The sequence below is a fragment of the Mus caroli genome, unplaced genomic scaffold, assembly GCF_978045245.1.
Source record: "Mus caroli unplaced genomic scaffold, Mus_caroli_1 scaffold_19, whole genome shotgun sequence".
Classification (NCBI taxonomy): domain Eukaryota; kingdom Metazoa; phylum Chordata; class Mammalia; order Rodentia; family Muridae; genus Mus; species Mus caroli.
In genome coordinates, this window is record NW_028227274.1 from 75,677,565 (window position 1) to 75,695,030 (window position 17,466).

At 45.9% G+C, this 17,466-nt stretch overlaps 1 protein-coding gene across 1 annotated transcript in view; it reads right to left on the reverse strand.

Annotated features, from left to right (window-relative positions):
• Positions 1-17,466, reverse strand: part of Ark2c (arkadia (RNF111) C-terminal like ring finger ubiquitin ligase 2C) — a 110,889-nt gene that overhangs the window by 21,192 nt on the left and 72,231 nt on the right. The window contains exons 2-3 of the mRNA XM_021150820.3: positions 9,030-9,345; positions 1-53 (exon numbers count right to left, since the gene is read on the reverse strand). The exon at positions 1-53 is cut by the window's left edge and continues 58 nt beyond it. Coding sequence (XP_021006479.1) covers positions 1-53; positions 9,030-9,345 — 369 coding nt within the window. The remainder of the gene's footprint in view (positions 54-9,029; positions 9,346-17,466) is intronic.

Genomic DNA, 17,466 nt, shown 5'->3' on the forward strand with positions numbered 1-17,466 from the left:
CGAAGCTGGGGTGAAGGCGGTGGGGGTGGACAGACACTCGATCCTGACTCCGCCTGCACAGAAAGCAAGGATGGCCAGTGTATTAAGGGCTGCCTGAGCCAGTCAAGCTCGCAGGAACTCTGAGTGACACCCCCTCCACCTACTATGGATGCCCCATTCTGCTATCCCTCACAGAAATTGGAGTTCCCAAACACCAAGGGCCAGGTAGGCAGAAACTGTGTCCCTGAGTCTGTTCATGCTCTACCATCATGCTCTTCTCTCCAACACACTCTTCGTAGCTTTCAAGGCCCAGGTCAGAGTTAGTCTCCTCCAGAAAGGCCTCCCTAAACACACTAAGTCATGGCAGCCTTTCTCCTTGACTTCATACAACCTTGTCCCAGCTACCCGAGGCCTCCAGTCACCTGTCTATGACCTAGCTCAGCAGTGGACCAGTTCTCCCAAGCACCCTTGGGAGTCCCTGAAGCACTTTTCAGGTAGCTTGAGAGGAAAAGCTATTTCTCTTTTCACTCTTTACTCTCTTTCAGGCCAACGGTGGAGCTTTCCAGAAACTTTGTGACATAGGACTCTTCAGGATCTCATACAGAAGCAGACATGAGGGCACAGAGAAGTTCTGTTAAGTTGTGTGCCACAGAGACTTCCAAATACATTTTGAGTGGTTCTCACTAAGTTGATACATAGTCCTTTTGCATATGAATATCTTATAGCCCTGAGAACCACAGGCTGCTGCAGCCAGGGAAGCAGACAAAGTAGGTAACTACAGGTCTTCACCTGCCTTTCCTCTCTCCAGATACAATGCCCCAGTCTCACCGCCAGCTCTGTAGCAGACCATATGCTGGGATCTTGTCTCACCATCTGTCTTATTCCCAGAGGGTTAACCAGATCCTGGTGGAACACCCTGCTTTCCTCACTCCTGGAGACCCCTGAGCACTGTTCCTAGCCCATCCCAACTTCTAAGTATCAGCTCCCTATACCTAGAAACACATTTTACCTGGAACCCGCCAGTTACCACACCTGTCAGGATGCCAGAAGAATCTCCTACCCAGCAATACACAGCCACCACACTTGCCTAGGAACCAGACAGGAAACAGAAACCAAGGAACAAAATCACCCATTCACCAAAGATAAGAGCAGGTATCAGCACCTAGAATTACAATCTTCCCAAACCCAGTTGCCTAGACACCGACATAAAAACACAATCGGTAACAGCAGGGCAGTGTGTCTCCAGTAAAGCTCACAAGTGACCATACCTACCACAAGAGGCCCTGAGGAACACAGCATAGGCAGAGGACAAGGAAAAGTCCGTAAAGTCACCTGTACGAATATGGCAGAACTCCTCAAAGAGGAAATGAATGAATCCCTTAAGGAAATCTCTGAAAACACAAACAAACAGTGGAAGGAAAGGAGTAAACCATTCAAGACCTAACCATGGAAATAGAATCAATAAAGAAGACCCAAGCTGAGGGGAATCTGGAAGTGAGGCATTTAGGACTCAAACAGGAACCTCAGAGACAAGTCTCGGCCACAGAATATTAAGAGACAAAAAGAGAATCTCAGGCATTAAAGACACAAAAGAAGAAATGGGTACCTCAGTCACAGACAATGTTAAATAAATAAAAATAAATTCTGTCACAAAGCAACCAGAAAATCTAGGACACTATGAAAAGATCAAATCTAAGAATAATAGGAAGAGAAGGAGAAGACCTAACAGGAAGAAGACACCCAGGTCAAAGGCACAGAGAATAGTTTCAACAAAATCATAGAAGAAAATTTTCCTAACCTAAAGAAGGAGATACCCATCAAGGGACAAGAAGTATACAGAACCCCAAACAGACTGAACCAGATAGGAAATGTCCTTTGGCATATAACAATCAAAACACTAAGCATACAGCACAAAGAAAGAACATTTAAAACTGCAAGGGAAAAAGACCAAGTAACAGGCAAATGCAGACCTACTAGAATTACACCTGACTTCTCCATGGGAACTTTAAAATCCAAAAGGGCCTCTTCAGATGTGCTACAGACCATAGATGCTAGCCCAGATTATTATACCCAGCAAAACTTTCAATCACCATAAATGGAGAAAATAAGACATTTCTAATAAAACCAAATTTAAGCAATATTTATAAATCCAGCTCTACAGAAGGAGCTAGAAGGTAAACTCCAACATAAAAAAGTTAACTACACTCAAGAAAACACAGAGAATAAATAGTCCCAGGCCAGAAAATCAAAGAGGGAAAATACACACACACACACACACTCACACACACACACACACTCACACACACACCCTGCATGTATGCACATACCACCACCACAACAAAATAACAGGAATTATTAAGTGTTCATTGATATATTTCACCATCAATGGTCTCAGTTCCCAGTAAAGACACAGACCAACAGAACGGATGTGAAAACAGGATCCATTCTTCTGCTATGTTTTTGCATCCAAGAAACACTTTTAATATACCTCACCTCAAGGTAAAAGGAGGGGTAACGATATTCCAAGCAAACTGACCTAAGAAGCAAGCTAGTGTAGCTATTTTAATGTCTGACAAAATAGACTTCAAACCAACACTAATCAGAAGTGATAGGGAAGGACACTTTATTCTCATCAAAGAAAAAATCCGCCGAGAGGACATTCCAATTCTTAACATCTATGCTCCAAACAAAGGGGCACCCAACTTCACAAAAGAAACACTATTATAGCTTAAATCACATATTGACCCTCATGCACTGATAGTGGGAGATTTTAATACCAATAAGCAGGTCAAACAGACAAAAACTATGCAGAAATCCTGGAACCAACAGACATTATAAAGCAATGGACCTACACAAAAGAATATTCCTTCTTCTCTGCAGCTCATGGAACTGTCTCTAAGACTTCCCACATATTCGGACACAAAGCAAGTTTCAACAGATACAAGAAACTTCAAATAACACCCGATATCTTATCTGACCACCACAGATTAAAACTGGATATCAACAACAACAAAAGGAACAGAAAACTTAAAAACTCATGAAAACTGAACAACTTACTCCTGAATGAAAAAAAATGAGTCAAGACGGACAATTAAGAAATTAAGCTGGACATAAGGACATACAGTCCTTTAATCCCAGCACTCGGGAGGCAGAGGCAGGTGGATTTCTGAGTTTGAGGCCAGCCTGGTCTACAAAGTGAGTTCCAGGACAGCCAGAGCTATACAGAGAAACCCTGTCTGGAAAAACAAAAAACAAACAAACAAACAAACAAACAAAAAAGAGGCAGAGGCAGATGGATCTCCATGAATTCAAGACTAGCCTGGTCAACATAGTGAATTTCACAACAGCCAAAGACACATAGTGAGACCCTGTCTCAAAAAAAGAGAATGAAAAAAGGAAGAGGGAAATTAAAGACTTTCTAAAACCAGATGAAAATGAATATGCACCATACACAAATTTACGGGACACGTTTATGGGACATGGAGGTCCTGAGGGGCAAGTAAAGTCATAGGACTGTGTGCTTGCATTAAAAAACCCATTAGAGAGATCCCACTACTAGCTTAACAGCACACCAGGAAGCTCTAGAACAAAAAGAGGAAATCACACCCAAAAAGAGTAGATGGCAAGAAATAATCAGACTTGAGGCTGAAATCAATAAAATAGTAACAAACAAACAAACACATATAAAAACACAATATAAAGAATCAACGAAACAAAGAGCTGTTTCCTTATGAAGATCATTAAGATTGACAAATCCTTATCCAAATTAACTAAAAGGCAGAAAGAATATCTAGATTTATAAAATTAGAAAGGAAGGAAGGAAGGAAGGAAGGAAGGAAGGAAGGAAGGAAGGAAGGAAGGGAGGGAGGGAGGGAGGGAGGGAGGAAGGAAGGAAGGGAGGGAGGGAGGGAGGGAATGAGAGAGGAGAGAGAGAGAGAGAGAGAAGGAAGGAAGGAAGAAAAGAGAGAGAGAGAAAGGAAGGAAGGAAGGAAGGAAGGAATGAAGGAAGGAAGGAAGGAAGGAAAAGAAGGACATAGCAACAGACACCAAGGAAATCCAGAGAATCATAGAGATATACTTTTAAAAGCCTGTACTCCACTAAATTTGAAAATCTAAAAGAAGTGGATAATTTTCTGACTAGATACCAGTTATCAAAGTTAAGTCAAGATCAGATAAGCAATCTAAACTTATAACCCCTAATGAAATAGAAGAAGGAGTTAAAAGCCTCCCAACCCAAAACAGCTCGGGGCCAGATGGTTTTAGCACAGAATTCTACCAGACTTTCAAAGAAGAGTTAATACCAATACTCCTCAAATTACACCATGAAACAGAAGCAGAAGGAACACTGCCCAATTTACTTTACAAACCCACAATTATCCTGATACCAAATCGCCTGAAGACCCAACAAAGAAAAAGCATTAAAGATTAATTTCTCTTATGAACATAGATGCAAATTTTTTCAATAAAATACTTGCAAATCAAATCCAAGAATCTAGCAAAAAAAATCATCCACCATAATCAAGTAGGCTTCATCCCAGAGATGCAGGGATGGTTCAACGTACATGGATAAATGGAATCCACCACAGAGACAAATAAAAGGAAAAAACAAAACAAAACAAAACATGATCATCTCATTGGGTGAAGAAAAGGCCTTTTTAAAAGTCGAATACTCTTCATGATAAAAGCCCTGGAAAGATTGGGGATACAAGGAACATACTGAAACATAATAAAGGCAGTTTACAGCAAGCCCATAGCCAACATCAACATAGATGGAGAAAACCTCAAATCAATTCCATTAAAATCAGTAACAAGATAAGACTGTCTGCTCTCTCCATACCTATTCAATATAGTACTTAGAATCTTAGCTTGAGCAATGAGACAAGGGAAGGAGATCAAGGGGATACAAACAGGAAAGGAAGAAGTCCAAGTATCTTTATTTTCAGATGATGTGCTAGTATACACAAGTGACCCTAAAACTCCATCAGGAAGCCCCTAGAGTTGATAAACACTTTTAGCAAAGTAGCTAGATATAAAATCAGTTCACAAAAGTCAGTAACACTCCTCTAGACAAATAACAAACAGACTGGGAAGGGAATCAAGGAAGCAACACCTGCAGTAGCCTCAAAGAATAGAAAATATCTTGGGGTAACTCTAACTAAGCTTGTGTGATTAAACAAACAAACAAGCAAGCAAGCAAGAAAGAAAAAAGCCCCTTAAGACATTGAAGAAGGAAACTGAAGAAGCTATCAGAAGATGGAAGGATCTCCCATGTTCATGGACCAGTAGGATTAACACAGTAAAAATGACCCTCCTACCAAAACCAATCTACAGATCCAAAATTGCAACACAATTCTTCACAGATCTTGAAAGAACAATTTTCAACTTCATATGGAAACACAAAAACCCAGAATAGCGAAAACAACCCTGAATAATAAAGAAAGTCAGGAGGTATAACTATCTCCGATTTCAAGTGTACTACAGAGTTATGGTAATTTAAAACAGCATAATATTGGTACAAAAATAGACGCGTTGATCAATGGAATGGAATTGAAGACCCAGTCGTAAATCCACACACCTCCTGACACCTGATTTTTTTTTAAATAAAAAAGCTAGAAATTCACACTAGAAAGAAAGACAGCATTGTCAACAAATGGTGCTGATCAAACTGGGTGGCTGCATGTGGAATGCACATAGATCCACCTGATGGCTGCATGTAGAAGAATGCACATAGATCCACACTTATCACAAACCTTAGCTGCAAGTGGATCAAGGACCTCAGCCTAAAACCAGACACACTGAACCTCATAGAAGAGACAGCAAAGAATAGCCTGGAACTTATTGACACAAGAAAAGACTTCCTGAACCGAACACCAATAGCTCAGGCACTAAAATCAACCATTAATAAGAGGAACCTCATGCAACTGAAAAGCTTCTATTCGGCCAAGGACACCATTGTTCGGACAAAGCAGCAGCCTTTAGAATGAAAAAAGTTTGTCTTTTTTTTTTTTATTGTACATCCAACTGAAGGTTAATATCCAAAATAGGTAAACAACTCAAAAAACTAGATATCAGGAAAACAAGTGACCCAATTAAAAATGGTCTAAACAGGAAATGTTTTAAAAAGGAAACTCAAATGTCTGAGAAACACTTTAAAAAAAAAAAAGTTCAATGTCTTTAGACATCAGGGAGATGCAAATCAAAACTACTTGGAGATTTCATCTTACACCTGTCAGAAAGGCTAAGATCAACATGACAAGTGACAGCTCATGCCAGCAAGGATATGGAGTAAGGGGAACTCTCATCCATTGCTGGGGGGAGCACAAATGTGTACAGTCACTACAGAAATCAGTGTGGAGGCTCCTCAGGAGGTGGGGAATAGATCTACCTCAAGACCCAGCTCTACAACGTGAGCATGGACTCAAAGGGTGCTCCATCCTCCCACAAGGACACCTCCTACAAAGTCATGTTCATAGCCTGAAATTGAAAGCCACCTAGATGTCCCTCAACAGAAGAACAAATAAAGAAAAAGTGATATGTTTATACAATGGAGTATTACTCAGCGGTTAAAAATAATGAAACCATGGAACTTGCAGATAAATGAATGGAAGTGGAAAAATGGTCCTGTGGGAGGGATCTCAGACCCAGAAAGGCAGATATGGTATGTATCTGTTTATACGTGGATATTAGTTGTTAAGACAGTGATGACCAAGCTACGATCCATAGAACCACAGATAGTAGGTATGGAAAAAGGGGCTCGGGGAGGTAGGGCAGACAGATCTCATTAGGAAGGATAAATAGAATGGTTAGTTACAGGTAGTGGGTAGGGGGCTGGAAGTGTAGGATCAAGTGAAGGGGAGGGGGTAACAAGGGAGGGAAAACAGAGAAACAGCTAAAATCAAGGGTCATTTGAGTAGTGGTATGGAAACCTAAAAGCTTCCTAAAAGACACACATGTGAACAAAATCTAAATGAAATCTCCAAATAATGGAGGCGACAGACGCCCAGCTGGACATCTCTTATCACCAAATGAAGTTTTCAGGACCAGGACTGAGTTACATATCATTGAGTTGTTGGCCAAAGTGAATCCCCAACCAAGCCAGACCTGCCAAGACCACAGGTTGCTCTCCACAAGCTGACAGCAAGGCCCCATTCCTGAAGACAGCACCACACTACCCACTGAACAGGTATGAGTTGAGCTGGTGCCTACACAGAGCCGCCCTTCATCCTTACATACTAGTGTCTTTGTTACGGAAAGGTACTTTTCACCCTACCAAAAGAGAAATGTCAACACCAGCCCAGCCACCAACCCTCTGATCTACAATGCTGTCCTGCCTGCAAGATCTGCTAGAACAAAAGTGTCACAAAGCTTGTCCAACCAATATGTGATTCAAGTTCCAGTCCACGAGACGGAACCCATACCCGACACTGCTTGGGTGACCAAGAATGTGAGACTAGATAACCCTGGGATCCAGGGAAAACTAAAATACTACTGTCCTAAAAACAAAACAAACAACCCAATAACAAAATGACTCCCAATAACATTCTGCCATGTTTATAGATCAATGCCTTGTTCAGCCATCATCAGAGAGGCATCCCCCTGCAGCAGATTAAACAAACACAGAGACCTCTGCACGATGCCTCATGCAGGTGGGGGAAGGAGCAGACCTTGAGACACAGTGCTCTAAATGGAATGGCTCCATCAAATCCCTCCCCTCAGAGCTCAGGGGACTCCTTGGAAGAGGAAGTGTAAGAGGCAATGGGGGTGGAGGACACCAGGTGAGCAAAGCTCTCGAAATCAACATGAGCACAGCGCCTATGAACTCAGAGACACCAAGGCAGCATGCACGGGGCCTGCGCAGATCTGCACCAGGTCCCCTGTGTATATATTATGACTTCCAATTTAATGGTTTTTTTTTTTTATGGGACTCTTGGGCCTTCTCTTGGACTCTTCTCCCGCTGTTGATTTACTTTGTCTAATTCCAACTGTTATTTTTTGTTGTTGTTTTACCTTATTTTATTACATCATATTATTATCAACCCTTAGAAGCCTGTTTTCTAATGAGAGACAGAAAGGGGGTGGATCCCAGATAGGAGGGGAGATGGGGAGGAGCTGGGAGGAGCAGAGGGAGGGGATGGGGAGGAACTGGGAGGAGCAGACGGAGGAGATGGGGAGGAGCTGGGAGGAGCAGACGGAGGAGATGGGGAGGAGCTGGGAGGAGCAGACGGAGGGGATGGGGAGGAGCTGGGAGGAGCAGACGGAGGAGATGGGGAGGAGCTGGGAGGAGCAGACGGAGGAGATGGGGAGGAGCTGGGAGGAGCAGACGGAGGGGATGAGGAGGAGCTGGGAGGAGCAGACAGAGGGGAAACCATAATCAGGATATATTATGTGAGAAAAAAAATTCTATTTTCATTAAAGGGATTAATGGTTAAAAAGAACATTTAAATAATTTACCATACAATGGCTATTGTTATTTTTAGTGAATTAATAGATACTTTAAATTTTCTAACATAGTAAACTAATATAAGGTCTTTGTAGTCAATTGTGTGTGTGTGTGGAAAAGGCCCCGAAACCTAGAAGATTGAGAAGTGCCCAGCTGTGCTCATCCATTTCTTCCTTTACAGTTGAGGCTCAGAGAAAGGTAGTGACTTGCCACATCAGGATATTTGATCCGGTTACATGGGCATACAAGCCACAGTCTCCTACTCTTGCCTCCAACTAGACGTTGGCCCTTTAGAGGCCAAAGCTGGAACCAGTCATTTCCACTGGTACTCTGGTATTGAGAAAACCAGAATTAAGCTGCCATGAGAGCTGGAGAAGACTTGCTAGACCTCAAATCTTCCGTGCAACAAAAGTCCACCATAAGCATCACTGACCACTGCTTACCCAACCCCTGACCCTGAATCTGGGTGATGTGAGGGGTCATGTTAGGGTCTGACCTAAATGAATGCTACTACCAGAAGCAAAAGCCATCCTCTGAAGAACACACTTTGTGACTGCAGCGAATCTTGGTTGAAAGAAGCCCCGCCCATCCCGGCCCCGCCCCTGCCGACCTGGGATGCGAGACGAGCCTGCGGTGCTGAGCTTCCAGGAGCTGCTGCTGCAGCAGGTATTGCTGGTGCAGGGCCTGAGGTAGGAAGGAGGGACCTGTGACGTCCTGGAACTGCAGGGTGGGCAGCGGGGTCAGCGACTGGTGCAGCGTGCCACTGTGCTGGTGGGCCGGGGCCATGTGGGCGCTGAGGCCCGGCTGCGACTGCACGGGGTGGGCCAGCGGGAAGTCCGGGGCTAGCTGCTGCGGCTGCGGGGGGCCCAGGTGGAAGTGGCGGCAGGAGGTAGCGTGAGGATGCTGAGACCTTTGAAAGGGGGCACCTGTGGAGGCAAAAGACAGAGATCTCCGTGAGAACCTGCAAAGGGCTCTCCCACCTGAGCGGGGGTCCCCCACCCCTGGACAACCTGGACCTTCCTAACACAGCTGATCTACAGCTTTACTATATGTGTCCCACCCCCACCCCGTCTTTAATGCTCCACATAAAGGGTCTGTGTGCCTTAGCAGAGGAAGTGTTTGCTTTAATGTTAAGCAACGCAGCCTTTTTTTTTTTTTTTTTTTAAATAAATGACGCATGCCAGAGGGTTTTAAGGACTCCTAAAGCCAGCCTGGCCTTCTTGAATTGGCCTCCTTCTGAATTGCTGGGGGATCACCTGAGGTAGGAAGGAGGGACCTGTTAGAAAACTGTACATAGAGAAAGTTTAGGGTGACCTAGCCAAGCCCTGGACTTTACAGAAGTAGTTCTATTCCAGCATAAGCAACTAAAAATATTGTGTTACAGTTTTAAGCAGGAAGAGATCACACAGAAAAATGACCTTTTAAAATACCAGTCAGGCCCAGCGTTGTTGGCAAAGGCCTTTAATCCCAGCACTCGGGAGGCAGGTGGATCTCTGTGGATTCAACACCAGCCTAGCCTATATATCAAGTCCCAAGACAGCCTGGGTTACATAGAGAGATCTTGTCTCAAAAGGAAGTGGGGGGGGGGCTGTTAAAAAAAAGTTAATAAAAAAATGAAATACCAATCCATTTATTAAGACTATACTTTAAAGCAAACAAATCCAGGTGTAAGCTGGAGGCCAGTTTTATTCAACTAAGACGCCAGTGTTTTGTGGCTAGAATTGAGTTGGATTACAAAGCTTTGCAAGATGCCCTGCTGGATCATGCGGCATCTGAGGGGTCCTTGAGTGCGGCAGCCAGCAGACTTGGCGCTGCAGAAAGATCCCCACTGATGTAAGAGTGAGGGGATAAGAAAAAGACAGGGCCTGGGGAAACAGGAGCAAAGACACCAGCAGACGACAGATGTCCACAGAATTTGGAGAGCAGATGGGGGGTTGAGCAAAGATGAGAAATCAGAAACGCAGCACCTACCAAAGGGTCAGTTAGCAAACAGTGGCTGGACCATGCCGGGGTTGGGGGGGTGGGGGGGGGAGTGTGGGGGGCAAGGATAGGAGGGTGAGGGGAATGGAGGCAGCAGCTATGCTGGAAGGCAGGAGACAGTGTGGGACTAAGAAAACTGAGAGATGCTAGGTCTGCCCACTGGGCAGCTGCACCCACAGCTCTTCCCTTTCCCATCCTCCCAGAAAGGTCTCAGGGCACAGGGGAGGGGACACCAGGCATAGAAGGCAGGGGGACAGATAAAGCAAACAGGGTCAGGTGAAAGTCTATGGGACTTTGGGACCCTCTGCTTTCATCTGTCACTAGGTATGTGACATTGCTCTGCACTCTGCACAGGCACACTGGGCTGGAAACAGGAGTTGGGGCGGGGTGGGGGGTGGGGGTGCGTCTTCAAAGAAAGTTATTGTTCCCACAGGTTCTTGTGGTTCAAAACCCTCCAGCCAGCTGGAGAGACGACTCAGTGGTTAAGAGCACTGACTGCTCTTCCAGAAGTTCTGAGTTTAATTCCCAGCAACCACATGGTGGCTCACAACCATCTATAATGGGATCCAATGCCCTCTTCTGGTGTGTCTGAAGACAGCTACAGTGTATCCATATACATAAAATAAATAAATCTAAAAAAAAAACCCAAAACCCTAGAACACTCCAATATAATATATTGGGCTGTATAATATATAATATTATATATATATATATAAATATAATATAATATAATATAGTATAATATAATATAATATAATATAATATAATATAATATAATATATTCCTGGGGCTGGAGAGATGGCTCAGTAGTTAAGAACACTGGCTGCTCTACCAGAGATCCTGAGTTCAATTCCCAGCACCCACATGGCCACTTGCAACTGTCTATAACTCCAGTTCCTGGGAATCTGACACCCTCCCACAAGCATACATGCAGGCAAAACACCAATACACGTAAAATGAAAATAAATACATTTAAGAAAATATGTAGGTACCACTGTACCTTGAAGCCCACTACTTGGAAAACTATTTCTTATATATGTGCATAGAGCCTCTAAACCTACTATGACTTCATCGGGCATCTCAATGATGACCAGTTTTTTTTTTAAGAAAGGTAAAAGGGAACAGAGGAAAACATACTTTTATATGAGGGGAAAAAAATCCAAGAAAGGAAAGCAACAAAATAGGAGGCCATGCTCTAAAACGGTGCAGTGTTCCCAAGCACACAGCTGCTCAGGACTCCAGACAGTTCAGGGAACCCGAAAGGTTGTCTGGAGGCGAGGAGGTTGGGAAATGGTATTTGAAGGCATTTTACACATTGACAGAGATTTTGGTAAGAATCTAAATACTGTAAGAGGCAAGGCAGCCCTAAAGGGACAGGGATCATCTCCAGGGAAATAAAACGTTGTGTAAGTTTGTGTAATCATTACACACGACTTGGGCCAACACTAAACAATATGTACCAACCATAACAAAGTTAGTAAACTGCATTCGGACAAAAAAAAAATCATCTGAAGAACATAAGCAGGGGCCAGGAATTTTAAAATCAACTAATAGCAATCCATTGGCTTAGTCTGAAATTTACATAATAATACACATGATTCAGGAAGTAATTGCCTAGTTCCAAAGACTTAGAAACATGGGGCCGTGGAGTATCTGACTCCGGAGGGGTCGGGTAGAGGCAGAGTGTAGCTTCGTGGCCAAGGTCCACTCATACTGAAGTTTGTAAATGACCCACACCTCATATAGACTTTTGTAATGGACATATTTGAAAAGCAAAATGAAAATGAAAACAAACACGCAACGAAAAAGGAAGAGCAAATCTGCACGGCACGAGGTGGGGGGTGGGGAGGGGTGGGAAGTGGGAAGGGAACCAAGGGCCGTGTAAAGGTAAGAAACCCCTGCACAGGCTCAGAAGGCAGGTGGGACCACACGGGAAAGAAATGGATATGTGTGTATGCTTATTTGTTTGTTTTTTTAAAAGATATTGATGAGACTAAAGCTAACTCTACCATGGAATTACGTGAGACCCACACAGGTAGTTTTAACTTTCTGTACCAATAGACGGGTAAAACTCACTTTAAATATATGCAAGAACATGCCTAAAATGCTCTTTTAACATGTGCTCAGTGTAAAAATGCTCTCATACAGGGGTCCATGGTCAGCTGTGGTGTCACCCTTCTGAAGCTTTCCATGTGGTGTATTCTGTGGTACGTGGCTGCCCTGAGCCTGGTGCAGCTAGCAGGAAGAGGTCAACACCATCCACAAAGCACAGCCGTCCAGCCTTTCCCACATGGCCTTCTCTCAGATAGGATGAGGAGCCCTACCCCTCCTACCTGTGATGCCCAACACACCATAGCCTGGCATTAAAGCTTCATACTTCCTGGTCTCCCTAAATCCTGAATGGTGTGGCTGCCTGGCATCTGCCTGGTTACAGGAGGAAATGGGAGGGGGACTGACAGAAGGGCTAAGGGGTGGGGGCGGACTGAACTCAAACTGGCTTAAAATTGACTGAGACAGAGAGGAGTAAGGAGACCCGGATGAGACCTGGGTTTTACATGGGCAGGACAGGCACAGATGAGGCCAGCTGACCGGTGTCTTCTACCTTTGTCCTGCTGGAGTCTGGCTGGCTGCCCTTCCCTTCTCACGGACCCTCCCACTCCATCCATGAGGGAGGTTCGCTGTCCTACAGCCGCTAGCTGGAGCATGTGAAAGGGAATACAGATGATAGCAACCGGAATGGGCAGTGGAGGACCACAGACTAAAGCAAGTTCTTCAACACCAAAGCAAGTTCTGCCCGCAGTCACCTCTATCTCCTAGGAGTTCTGGGGCTTCGCCATCTATACTGAAGCATAGAAGCTGGGAGTAGCAGAACTCTGTGTCATGTAGTCTTTGTGAACAGCTGCCCTGTTCAGTCTCCAGAACCAACAGTGCAACTCCGGGGAATCTGGAGTCTTTGACAAGCCAAGAGCCAGCGCTATCTGAACAACCGTGACATCTCCAAGTCCCCCGCTCCCCGCCCTTTAGTCGACTATCCGCATTTTTTCCCATTAGAGTCATTCCGTCCCATTAAAAAATAATTTCCAGATGTCCTTGATTATTCTATGCATTTATCATATTTCCCCAGGGTTAAAATGCCACCAACTGAAAGATTCATCACAGGCTAAATAACATTTTCAGTGAGTGGGGAAATAAACAAAATAAATCCCACCATATTAAGTAAACACATCAATTATAAGACACAAATTACTATCAGAAAGGGGGAAATGTGTGTCTTAGGAGTCTGGAGATTGTTGCTAACAATTACCACCTCTTGAGACTTGGCCAGGAGCGGTGCTTGACAGAAGGGGGCTGGGCTCCAGAGATGCAGGTGCAGGGCAGGCCCAGGTCACCTGGGAGGCCCAGGTCAGCCCTGCACAGCTGGGACCAGGGAAGCCCACAGGTGTGTGGCTCACCTGCTACTCACCTGCTGCTCACCTGGTACACGGGAGACACAAGACAGGTGCTCCACAAATGCCAAGGAACTGGCTGCCTGGGGCCTCTCAGGCAAGGAGCCCAAAGAGGCCAGCCACTGGAGAATGGGTAGATCTGAGGGTTGAAGAATCCACACAGTGGGGGCAGGGAAAGAAAAGGGAGTTTTGGAAAACAGAGGGTGGAGGGCTGAAGGCCACGTGGGAAGGTAAACTGAGATAACAGTTACCACGTCTCAAGTCTAAACGGTTTGCACAGGACACCCCTCAGAGTGAGTGACAGATAGAGATTTCCAAGTTTCCTTTTAAAAGCCAGAATGAGAAGATAGGCCAGGGCCAAAGGAGCCAGGAATCTCAACCAGCAATGCAAGAGGCTGTGGTCTGAATGCCTGTGTGTTCAAAATCCTGCCTATCCTGGACTAGACTTCCCAGACTCCTCCCAGGAAAAGGCGCAAAACCCTGGGGGGGGGGGGGGGGGGGAGAGGGTGGGAAGGATGGGAACCAGACCCTCTAGGGCCTCTAGGGATGCTGGCAGCCTGTCCCCTCCTGCTCAGGCGGGTTCTCAGGGTGTCTGGTTTCCTGCTGTTGCTAGCTTGTTGACCCAGGTCACTCCCCATCAGCACTGGGACAGAACAGGGAGTGAGCAGTGGAGCATAGCCCATGGAAGAGTCAGGTGGAGGTGAACCTCCCAGGAGGCACCTGGGCGGAAAGGGAACAGGGAAAGGGAACCTGGGCCCAGCGGTCAGGAAAGAAGGGCCCAGCCTCACTCGATTGCTCGCTCATGGAGCTTCGTGAACTCTTTGTAGAGCTCACACAAGCAGCTCAGAGACCAGGGCCTCTACAGAGCCTATGCTTGTGAGTCACTTCCAAGGACAGGCAGAGCTGAGGTCAGGGCACCTCTCCTCACAGTCACAGTAGACTTCTCTGGGCCTCATTTTGTCTTGTGGCCTGGGTAGGCTGCTAGCCAGGAGCTCCCAAATAAACACCTTCTTAGCTGGCCTCTCCTCTCATTCACAGGAAAGCCAAGTAGAAGGCACAGGAACATTCGGATGAACCAAACATATGGTGACCTCCAGGGCCCCACAGCTGGACAGACCTGACCTGGTCCATACCATCTTCCCTTACTGAGAGGACCATATGATGCTGTGATATTGTGCATATGTTGGGCATCTCAAGTGGTCACAGGCAGTGAGAGGCAGGAAGAGCCTGTGTCCCAGAGGCCTGCCACTTACATCTTTCTAAAGCCCAGTTCTGAGTATGCTGTCCCGCCAAGCGCTAGCTCGCTTGAGACTTTGCCTACCCCTCAGCTCTCTATGGCTGCTCTCTATCCCCAATGGTGCCACCTTCCCTCACAGACTGTCTGCACACACTCCTGTCCACCCCTGACTACTCCGGGAAGATGAAAAGAGCCCTCAGAGCCCTCCAGGCTCTTCCCAAACGATCCAGTCATGCTGTGCTTGACCTGGACTGTTTGTCTGGTGTTCCTGGTGTTTGTACACAAACTTTACCTCCAATAAAAGCTATGAAGCGAGTGTATCATGGTTTATATATGCTTGGGCCAGGAAGTGGCACTATTAAGAGGTGTGGTCTTGTTGGAGTAGGTGTGTCACTGTGGGCTTTAATACCCCTGTCCTAGCTGCCTGGAAGCCAGTATTCTGCTAGCAGCCTTCAGATGAAGATGTAGAACTCTCAGCTCCTCCTGCACCATGCCTGTCTGGATGCTGCCATGTTCCCACCTGGATGATAATGGACTGAACCTCGAATCTGTAAGCCGGTCCTTATATCTTGTCCTTGGTCATGGTGTCTGTTTATGTCGTAAAACCCTAAATAAGACAGAATGTTTTCAGGGCAAGCACCATTTGGCAAATGAACTTTCTTTTTAGAGGTTTAGATATACTTTTTGGAGGCTTACACTCCATGAGGGACCAGGGAATAAGAGAAGGAGGGAAAGTCAGGCAGGAAAAAGAAGAAACCTTCATCATCTTAGAGAAGGAAAGGTTAGGTTACCAGCTAGTAAGGAAATTAATTCTTTATGATATTATCAAATAATCCAACTAAATGAGGTCAAGATGGTAAGGCCTTCACTCCAAAGATAAGGAAGGGCCTTGAGCCATGGGAGTTGGGGTGATGTGTCCTAGGGCTCTCAGGCACTTGGGACTAAACTTGACACTCACTGAGTCCAAGTCTGTTCTCTGCTGGGGACAGAATCCCTCCTCCCTCTACAGGATCTGCACACACCCATCCATGTCTGCACATCACCTTCCCAGAGATGGATCCTCCTATAGGCCTGGCTGCTGAACAGGAATGGCCCTGGTGGCCCTTCCCTCCCCCCCCACTTTGATTTGCTGTGCATCTCCCAAGCTCCCCTAGAAATGCACCTATTCCTGCCTCAGGACGTGACTGTGACTTGGCAAATCATCTACCTCTAACATCCAATTGGAAAGATGCAGAGGTACCAACCGAGGGATGGCATGTAGCGAGAGCGCTCAGGCTATGCTGGTCAACAGCTCCAGGCCCTCTCTCTGGCCTGAGATCAAGGGCAAGTCCAAGAACGTGCCTAAGTGACAGCTTCTCTAGCAAGACAAGTTGTACTGCATCTTTAGAAATCCCCATGGAAAAGGCTTCAAGGCCTTGCCTTTAACAGAGTTTAACTGATAGAAGGAAGGGCGGAAGTTTCTAGAGTGCTGGGAACCCCTTAGACTCTTTGTATTGATGAAGTGGCCTCTGATGACAGAGTGGTTGTGAGGCCTCTCAAATTACCTGGCATGAGGAACAGATGGAAATCAAGTTGTGTGCAGGGGAGCGGTCACAGTGGTCATCCAAGAGGCAAAGCCCTTCTGACTGAGAGGTTGAAGTCCACATCAGGACATCTTTCAGAAGGTGCTTTGTCCCCGTCCCCTGCCCACCCCACCCCCACCCCACTCCGAAAGTTCCTGATCACTGAAGATGCCACAGAGGAGAGTGGCTGCCCACAGGGGGATGGCTTTCTGGGATTTCCACAAGATGACACACATTTCCTGCAACCTCCACCCCCTGCTCCCCTTTGTGTGTGGTGGGTTGACCATAGGTGCTGGGAATGGGACAGCCCCAACTGAGATGGCCTTGGCGCTGAGGGAGGGTGGAAGGAGCAGAGCAGCAGGTAGCTTAGCCTGAGGTTCTCAAGGACTGAAGGCCTGGCACACGAGCCAGTGTACAAGGACATGAAAACTCCTCCTCAGAGCTCCCCATCATTGGTTCCAGGAGCACCCCCCCCCCTTTTCCCTGGGACGATACAGTTTGGAATCCTATTTCCTATTTTCTCATTGCATCCTGGGAGGCATTCAGACTTGGACTCCCTGGGATGAGGAAATGTATCCCTTGTGATTCATTCAGAAGAAGATGTTTGGGGAAGTGCCACAGGAAGAAAGGGGAAGGGTACCCTGTGGAGAGTTGTGAATGACAGCCTGGGAGTCTGGGGTACATTTCTAAAGCAAGTACAAACCAGGAAAACTGGAGATAAGGAAATGAGAGCAGAGAACCCAGCTGCCTGGGCCGCCAGGTAACCATTGTTCTGCTCTCATCAGCCCTGAGAGGCCCATTTCCAGGCTGAGCCTCTTGGGC